Source organism: Octodon degus, unplaced genomic scaffold (genome assembly GCF_000260255.1).
Source record: "Octodon degus isolate 3935 unplaced genomic scaffold, OctDeg1.0 scaffold00015, whole genome shotgun sequence".
Classification (NCBI taxonomy): Eukaryota; Metazoa; Chordata; class Mammalia; order Rodentia; family Octodontidae; genus Octodon; species Octodon degus.
In genome coordinates, this window is record NW_004524591.1 from 12,113,924 (window position 1) to 12,123,813 (window position 9,890).

Consider the following 9,890-nt stretch of genomic DNA (forward strand, 5'->3'; position numbering starts at 1 on the left):
CAGGGCAGGACAGGACAGGACTCGGAAGTAGTCTACCCAGCAAGGCCCTCCTTCTCTCTGCCTACTCTACCTGGCCTCGGCTCTGTCCTGATGGTTCTTAGCCCATCAGGCTAAGGGGAGAAAGAGTGGCTACTGGCACACTCTCTGTAGACAGACTGATAATATCTAATCTATGACATATTTTTGAAAAGTGCTGTAAAGGCTTGTGTGATTAATTAATTAAATATAAGATCTTAAAATGTTACATCATTGTGGTTCTTCCCCACACCCTGTATTTGCTTAATTAATGGTTCTTAAGAATACAGATTCTGCCTAGTTTTGGATGTTAAAAAATACTTGCGCACAAGGGCTATTATCAAGTGTTAAGAGGAATGAAAGAAATTTCTGGGGCATGAAAATCCTCTGTCATGATAATGGTTACACAGATAATGATGAGACAGGTGTGCAATAAGTGATAATTCATCAAACCATACCCACTTAAGATTTGTGCATTTTGCTGTGTACTAATTATGCCCTAATACAGAGGGAGTCTTTCTCCCCAGAATCCAGGCCATAAGGAAAATTTTTCCATTTGTAGTCAATGGAGAAAATATAAATATTTTAATAAATTTTTAAAAAAGCTAAACTTATTTAATTTAAAGGATCATCCTTTATATTTCCAATTTTTTTATGTCATTTACTCTGAAAATTAGTTCTACTGTTTATGTTACTACATGGCACTGTTTTAAAAAGCACAGTGATAATAAATAATTTTTTTCTTTCATGTTTTTTTTAAAATGTAGCTTAATATCTTGGCAAAAGTCAAAAGCTGGTAGTTTACTTTTTTTTGAGGCAGTGTCTTTCTGTGTAGTTCAGGCTGGCCTCAAACCTGCAGCAATCCTCCTGCCTCAGCCTCCTGGGGGCTGGGATTATAGGCATGCACTAGCATACCCAGACTTGTTTTTTCTGTAAACTGCTCCACAAAAAAACGGTGTTTCAGACTTCCAAAGTGACCACTATGGGTCCATCTGTACTGTAAAACTGGCTAGGAATGCACTCACTTAGCGTAATACATCTCTGCTTCTTCACTATCCCAGGCAGCCCACGGTTGCGCTCACCAACCTGCCTCTCCTTAAGCTGCAGTACCCCCCAAGAAGGTGCCTCTCTCACCGGAGGGCTCCCAGAAGCCCTCAGAGGACCTCTGTAAAGTCCCTAAAGAGAGGATCTATTATTCTGGAATTTGCCAGTGCAGCATACACTGGACTGGGCAAACACTGGTCATTTTTTTAAAAAATATGACCTACCAGGCAGGGCAAGCTGAGAAGCAGCCACACTCGTGGCTGGGGGATTCCACAACCTCAGAACCGGAAGCCTCACACAGAATAAAGTGAACAGAAAAAAGGTCCCCACCAGAGTCCCCAAGAGATACACACCAACACCCCACCCCACCCCGGCTGCCAACACCAAGACGGTCCACCTTTCTCTGATTAGGTCACAATTCTAACACAATCTTTTTCTTTTCCCCGAAGGAGGATTTTTGACAAGATGTTAGGAAACTGCATTACCTGTAAAAACCCTTGAGGTTCACTCTGTCCTTTACCAGCTCAGCTGCCTGAAGGATAATAATATTCCTCAGCGCTCTTCCTGCACAAGACGAATTCTCTCCATAAATCTTAACCGAAAAGACAGACGAAAATGTACGTTAGTATAAATGTAGAATGACGACGAGACAATTGGTGAGCTCCTGATGTCATGATGTACACCAAAGATCATGACCAAATCTCCAAGCTTAAGGTACATTTTAGCTTGTGTAACTACAGACCTATAATTACCTTATTTTATTTGAGTACTGGTACACTTATGCCATTAAATTATAATAATTGTTTTCCAAATGCTAAAGTGCTTCACTTAAGCTGTAATTATAAATAAAATCTTTTAAACACAAAGTTTTCAATGTAAAATATTGACTATTTTAAAATACAGCCAGGCACGCTGGTGCACACCTACAATCTCAGTGCTTGGGAGGCTGAGGCAGGAGGACAGCCGTGAATCTGAGGCCATCCTGAGCTACATAGTGAACTCAAGGCCAGCATGTACTACACAGTGAGACCTTGTGTTACACAGACACACAAAAAATCGTGTTTCTATTGCTGCAACAAACAGAAGAGCGTATTTATAGCGCACACTAATTCTGCCCTGCTGATATTGTGTCCATATAGAGATCTTGGGAAATATGAAAACAATTTTCCCCTCTTTAGTGAGCATCTTGGACCACATTACGCTGGACAGCAGGCTGACTTCTCTCAAGCTCTGCTTAACTGCCAAAGCTCGCAGTTAATCCCAAGCTATTTAGTTTCACGGATAGTACTTCACGATTCCATCCACCAGATAAAACTTTCATTAAACCTTTTTTTTTTTTTTTTTTTACTCCTGATTCTCCCATATAAGTCTCTCGATTCTTGGGGATGAAGTAGAGTACTCTGCAGCCCTCAAGGAGTCTAGGTCCTCCTGTGTAAAGTTACTCCTCCTCTGCGCATCCTCCAAAGCACAACAATGGGCCTTTATTTAGCAAAGGAGGCTAAGTAAAACCGAGCCACCTCCAGAAGACAAATACTTGTAAATTAATATAGATTGAGTTGTTTTGCTTTGCACTGCTGTGTTTGAACCTGGGGCCTCATGCACGCTAGGCAAGCACGCCACCCTGCATTATTCTTCCAGTTCCTGGCTATCTTTACTCAGAGAAAACACATTGATGATATATTATGATTTGATGGGGAACTTGTCAAACCCAACTTTATGCTTTTTTTGTATGACTTGATGTTGTTACCTAAATACAACATGATGAGAAAGCGAAAAGGGCAGGAAATGATTCTTATTTATTTATTCTCTGAGACAGAGTTTCACAATGCAGTCCATGCTGGCCTTGAACTCACTTTGTAGCCCGCCCAGGCTGGCCTCAAACAGTGATCCTCCTGACTCAGCCTTCCATGTGCTGGGATTACAGATGTGAACCACCAGATATGGCTGGAAATGATTTATTTTTAACACATTAAAGTCTTTTTTTTTTTTTTTCAATCAAAGCTTGAATAATCCAGATGATGAACGCATTACAAGGAAAGAAGTGTGAGTCAGCTGACATCTGACTAGTCCTAAAATCCTCCAAGATTCACTCGGTCATTCAAGAGGCATTTCATGAGCAGTTGCCATGTGCCAGGTCCTTTCTAGATGCTGGGGTTACAGTGGGGAGCATCATAAGAAGGTTCTTGCCTTTAGAAATCTCAGTCTTCTGTTATCCTAAAGAACATAAATGTCTGTTGCCCGATTTTTTTTTTTTATGCAATACAATGTAGATATACTCATGTGTTCTTACCAGTGAACACAAAGGGATAATCCTTTACTAAACAACTCTAAATATACATCAACTTTCTAGTGTAAATGATCCACTATGTGTAAAATATGATGTTTCTATCAAGAAGGAAAACTGAGTAATATATTACTTTAATGTATTACATTTACTCTGCCATACTAACAATGCACTCATATAAAAGATGTGGAAATGGGAATATACATATATATTTTTTTCATATCTTGCAAACATCTTGAATGATGATACAATGATCAAAACATCCCAAACATCTTGGTTGTGTCGTCCTTGGTAGGTGAGACAGTGTGATCACTGCAGCATTCCTGTGAAGCCCCAGGAGGAGCAGAGGTAATAGCTATAGCTTGAGTATTCTGAACCAGGACTTGTGAACTTTTGTTAGAGAAAATACAGTAAAAGAGACAGAAAGAAAAATAATCATACCTGGGAAGGTGTATGTTCAAGGTATGGATTGGAAATTCTTCGTGACAGAGTCTATTAAAAAGAAAACAATGGAAATCAGAATCAAATAGAAACCTTTGTACCCAAACAGCAAATACACACATCAGTAGCAGGCCCAGGGAGTGTCCAGGCCAAAAAGTGGGTTGGAATCTCAAGTCCTGGGCTGTCCACATTAGCCTCTTTCTCACAGTGGGCAACTATCTGCTCAACACTCATGCAGCAGGACAGGGCATTCCACTAGAACAGCTCCCAACCTAGAGAGGCAACCAATGAAATCACAATGGGGAGTAAGGAGGAGGAGGAGAAAGAGGAGGAGGAGGAGGAAGAAGAGGAGGAGGAAGAAGAGGAGGAGGAGGAAGAGGAGGTAGAGGAGGAAGAGGAGGAAGAGAAAAGCACAATGGAAAGATCAGAATTTTGTGCACGACACTTTATCATTAATGTGACTTGAATTCCACTTCTTTTCCTTTCCCACTTTCACCACTCTCAGCCCTTAAGGCACTGCTATCTACCTCAGCTGCTGCTTCAGCTTCTCTAGGATGTCCCTATGCTCAAACCACGTGCTCTAAGCCATCCGCCAGTCTCAACTAAGCGAATCTCCTGAAACCTCTCCCTCTTAGAGCAGATCCCTTCTTACTTATGCGAGTCAACCCAAGCTCCCTAGCTCCACTATGATCTACCTCCAGTGGGTTTCTAGAGTTCTCTCTCCACCTCCCTATCAGGGTCCTCCTACAACTGAGCAAAATCTATTTGTTAGAAGAGTCTGTCACTCATATCCCTGCCTTGGGTCACCCCATTCTCCATGTTCAAGCTCTCATGCCTTGACACTTCACTGAATGCCACTCAGAGCCCAGATTTGTGCAGTCACCTCGGGGTGAAGCTCCCGCCACACTGTTTGGAGTGCCTGACTTTGATGTTATTCTGTGGCAGTGCCTGTTTTTCAGTCTATGCATTCACCTCAAGGAACCCGTACATTTCTATAGTGAACTTGGTGCCTTCTATTGCTTTGCTTGCACAGCATATAGCAAAGGACCTTTATAGAGGTATTTCTTTTTAATATTTATTTATTTAGCTATTATACTTCCACTAAGTACATGCTGAATGGGTTGACTTGTGGGAGCTAATTTTTCCTACCCAATAATCTAGTGAGCGGCACCATCACCCACATGTGCTTCAAGCACAATGGAAAACTATTATCACTTCCCATTGCAGTACTGGAAAAAGAACAGAGGAACTAACACTTACTGAACTTTCAACCTATGTTTAAAAGCTCCTTACACATCCTAGCCAAGCCTTGCTGTCTTTTGAGATTCCAGATTTTAGCCTGCTGCCTCCCCTTCTTAAAATAATTTGCTAAATTTATGAAACATACCCTACCAGTCATCACTTCTGGTTTCTGAATCTTCTACCAAGTCTGGCCTAAAAAAGTGAATTTTCCTTGTGCCTCATCTTCCTTCCACATAGCAAATACACCACTCATCTTTTAATTAAACTGAAATAACATGTATCAATTCTCTATCCAGAAATGTCAATGAATATTCTGTTCTTAAAGATTTGCCAACTTATTTCAAAGAAAATAATTGTTTTAAGGTAGACATCCCATTTTTAAGCTCCATCCTTTTTTGCTAGTCTAGTTGCCCCTTCCTGGACTTCTGTCATCCAAGCCTACGTAATGCATTCCCTTCCCGAAATACTGAACATCTGAAAACTTGCATATGCACCAGATTGATAATATGAAGATCAATCATCATAATAAGTTATTTTTCACCTAACAAGAAGAATTTTAAAAATCAATATGGCAGATCAGAATCAACTCTCTTTGTTACTTATCTAAATACCAAATTTAGTAAAAACAAATAAACAACACCCCCCTCCCAAAGTAAGTACTTTGCATGATCTAGTTCAAAAGAAAACGATTAGATAGCTAAATTCTAAAAGAACTGGGCAGAACCATTTTCACAAAAGGAAACAAAAGCACTTGTCTTTCTCTGTACTGCCACCCTCAATCTACGATCTCCACACTAGTGTTACACTCACACAATCCTACCTAACAGAAACTTCCCCCATGGAGGGCTTGTTTCAAAAGACTGGTAAGGTGAGTAGATAAAGCAATGGGATCCTTCTATAGAATAGATAACACTATTAGATAAGCTCCCATGCCCCAGAGGGTGGTGGACAAGAGCAAAATAGTAAAAGCTGTCTTTTAAAGGACACGATTCCTAGATTTGTTGTCAAACTCCAAACCCTCTCTTCACTGCCCCAGGGGAGCTGCATTTTATTAACACTCTAGGATAGCAGTTCTCAAACTTGCTCACTCGGTTCAGAGGAAGCCACAAAGCTCTTTGTGGATCTCAGTAAAGTACTGACCTCTTAAAATAACTCTCCTAACTGTGTCTGTACAGACCATTTTCAGTACTGACCAAAAATAGCATGGACCACAGGTTTAAGGGAATAAAAATTGACAGGGATTATCCCACCCAACACCTCATTTTTAACAGGTACCAGGAAAGAATTGTTATTTAATTTCAGGACAGACGCACTGAGGACCAAGACTGCCACTCAAAACTACCTACAGGGCAGGGCTGCTGTCCTGCATTTATTTGCAAAAGAGCAAGAAGAACAGCCTAGAAAACGCACCCTTCCCTCTGTTAACATTCTTTCCTCCAATAGTATTAGCAGTTTTCACCCATCACTGAGCCCCCGGGTTTTCTCCTCTCAGGAGTCCAAGGCATTGTCTTGCCACACCTGTAGCAATTTGCTTTCTACTCATTCCATATTTATGAGGCACCTACTGAATTCTTGGTCAGGCACTGTGGGAACTTCATAAGCAGACGCAAGACCAAGAAACCATCTCTACTTACAGAACTCCTTTATTAGAAAACATAGAATTTACTTTAAAGCCATAAATTATTTCCTCATCCTGATGGTCTTACTGATACGCTCGATATTGCTGCATAGTCTATCAAAGCCAAGCATCCTCTCCTAAAAGGCTCACCATAATATCACATAACAACAAGGTACAGATAGGTGATGATTCATCTTTTTCTCTTTATTTCCAATGCTTAGAACTACTTAATTTGGGTGCATCGATTATTTTATAAAAGACATATATATCCCAATGAGAAGAATATTAACAACATGAATGGAAATAGACTTCAATTCGAATTTATTTCTTCTTTCATTTTAATGAACCCTGGAAAATGATTCTCCAAATGATTCTAGGCAAACTTCTTACTTTAAACATTTATTAGAAAACTTCAGTCCTTTAATATTCACAAATGAAGTTCCATAAAAAAGAGTGATATGATTTAGGAATATAATTGAGTAGCAGCCATACTACCTTCTAAAAAAAAGAGTTGGTATCCCTTCAAATTAAACTGTAATAGACCACGAAGCTGGGTCTGAACCAAACACGGAGCTCAATCTAGAATTCCTAAAAATATCTTGCAGAACAATGTAACAGATGTAAGGCACACATTTCACCAGCTTGTAAAGGAGATCCCTTAATATCACCCTTAGATTCACTTACTTAGGTTACTAAAAGGGAAAAATAAAGGAGAAAGACTGAGTCATTTCAACTGGCACAGAAGGATGACATAACCTGCTACTAACAAGAGCCAAAAAGAACTGCCAGGTGTATTAATAATGCAAGCATTTGTTTCATTATACAATTTTGTGTCACCTTTAGCCACTTGCCCTTTTCCCATTCTAGGTGATCAGGTAGAATACGAGATGAAACTGAAGAATAAGTACACTTGAATTTCTTACTGACCTAAGAATCTGAAAAGCTTCATAAGTAACTGGAGGACACATATGTTAAGAGATTGTAAAATAAAACAGTAGACTGTGATCTATTAAGCCACCTAGCAGATTTCTGGGGGGAAGTGTTCCTTCTCAAACTCCAAGATAAACTTACATCTCAACCAAAGCTTGATAAAGATTAAAAGGACAGAATCCCAGCTAGTTCATAGGCTTGAGAATTACAAGGTGATCATGAGTTCAGTGTTGGGAAAACCGGCAAGCACAGCCAGCTGCGGAGGTAGATGGGAAAGGAACCACGGCTCTGTATGAACTCTGGGTGCCACGTGGGCCATCGCCACTTCCTTAGGGATCCAAGGAACATGCCCACAACAGCCTGTCATGGCCACAAAGAACGTGTGTAATAACATCTCAACCTAGCCTGGCCACACCAAAGTCAATGATGCTCTGGAAATCATAACACAGCCATTTCCCCGAGATATGTTAAGAAAGCAGAGTGAAAGGAAGGGGACAGAAAGGCTTACTGAGCAACTCTTTGGCTTAAGCATCTTTCCATATTAGTAAGTGCACTTGTCTATCCCTGGGTTTATAGATAAGAGGCTGGAGGTTTAGAGAAATGTTTTACTAAAAGTCCCAAGACGGGAAAGTTAGAGCAAGGACAGACAAAAGTTGGTCGATTCCAAAGTCATGTTCTATTATAACATGCTACATGTTAGTAAATAATAACAGCTATTTTCTGCTATTTGTCAGAGACTGTATTTTTTTTTTTTTTTTTTTTTTTTTTTGCGGAACTGGGGATTGAACTCAGGCCCTTGCACTTGCCAGGGAAGCGTTCTACTGAGCCATCTCCCTGGCCCCAACTATACTATTTTTTATGCATCATTATCGCTTATCCTTGAAAAACAGTGAAGTAGGTGTAATTATTAATTCTATTTTGCAGATGACAAAGCCAGACTCAAAAGAGGTTACACATTTGCCCAAGTGTATAGCCTGAGCCTGTCTTTAGTTGCTGCTCCACAGAACATGACTTTAGAGTAACAGGACAAACAAGTACATCTAATTTTATTTAAAAAAAAAAAAATCACACATAGTACTGGCTAGGTCCAGTAGTTTTCAATCCTGGATGTAAACAGAACCTGGGAAACCGAAGGGAAACAAACAACACAGGTACCAAGGTCCCAACGCAGATTCACTGAATGAGAATTTCTAAGAGTGAGCCCTGTGCCATTTTTTTTCTCAAGTTCTCTGTGTTGTCCTAAAGTGCCACCAGGCTAACATAAAATTGTAAAAATCAATGATTTAGAAAGAAAATATGCTCCTTTCCTCCTCCACTCCAGCTGTGGCGGAATGCTGGGTGCACCCCTCAAACATCACCTCTAGTACAAATCCTGCCTGCCAGAGAAAGGAGGTGCAAGCCATTACAGTCAGCTCTGGGATCTGAGGCTGAGCCTGCAAGTGCCTGTGTAGAACAAAGAGCTTCTGTCCAGCAAATCCCACCCTGCACCTGCGCCGCCGTGGTGGGTAGGTGGGTGCGTCTGCATCCACTACCCTAGACACAGCCCTAAGCCAACCGTCTTCACGTCTGTGCTGAGGCACAGGACCTGCATACCTTCTGAAGGTGTACACCCTCTTAATGGCATCTGTGGAATTAAACTTAACTTGACTTCCCAATATCAAAGGGCTGCATTCTAGTACAAACACGTTTCCGCATGTAAAAGCTAAAATGAGAAAGGAAACGGGCTCTGGGAATATTTACAAACATTTCACAATCTGGCCTCCCTGAAGAGATAAATTAGCAAGAACCCAAAGCTTCTGGGAAAAGACATGATAGGTACGCAGAAATAGCTTCATCGTTTTGATTTCATTATGTCTTTAGGAAAGTACCTTTCTTTTAGGATGTGCTTTCAAATAAGAATAGTTTTGCCTATCAGGGTCGGCTTCCCTGCTTCATGTAATCACAAACAAGCTCACTTCTACTTGCCATGGAATTCCCTACTTTGATTAACACAAACCCATCTAGTTATACTGCACTCCAAGAAGGACCCTTCCCACAGCAGCAAGACAAAGTAGCTCCCATTGGCCAAATCTGAGCCCAGAGAGCCCCAAAGTAACAGAAGTCTTTACTTAACAGCTCACAGGATAAACAGCCACAAGCCCATGCTGATGTAAGTAAGTAACCGAGTAAAGCAATAAATGGGGTTCTAGGAGAAAGGACAGCCCTTCTTCACAGAATAATACCAATTATTAAATGCCACAAAAAGAGGAAACAGCAAATCACATTAGGGAAACACCACAGTAATAAGTGCTGCAGACAAGAATCATCGATGGACAC

The 9,890-nt window shown here is 40.6% G+C and overlaps 1 protein-coding gene across 1 annotated transcript in view; it reads right to left on the bottom strand.

Annotated features, from left to right (window-relative positions):
* Rapgef5 (Rap guanine nucleotide exchange factor 5) overlaps positions 1–9,890 on the bottom strand; it is a 234,306-nt gene that overhangs the window by 195,235 nt on the left and 29,181 nt on the right. Inside the window, exons 2-3 of the mRNA XM_004626459.2 lie at positions 3,785–3,835; positions 1,545–1,651 (exon numbers count right to left, since the gene is read on the bottom strand). Coding sequence (XP_004626516.2) covers positions 1,545–1,651; positions 3,785–3,835 — 158 coding nt within the window. The remainder of the gene's footprint in view (positions 1–1,544; positions 1,652–3,784; positions 3,836–9,890) is intronic.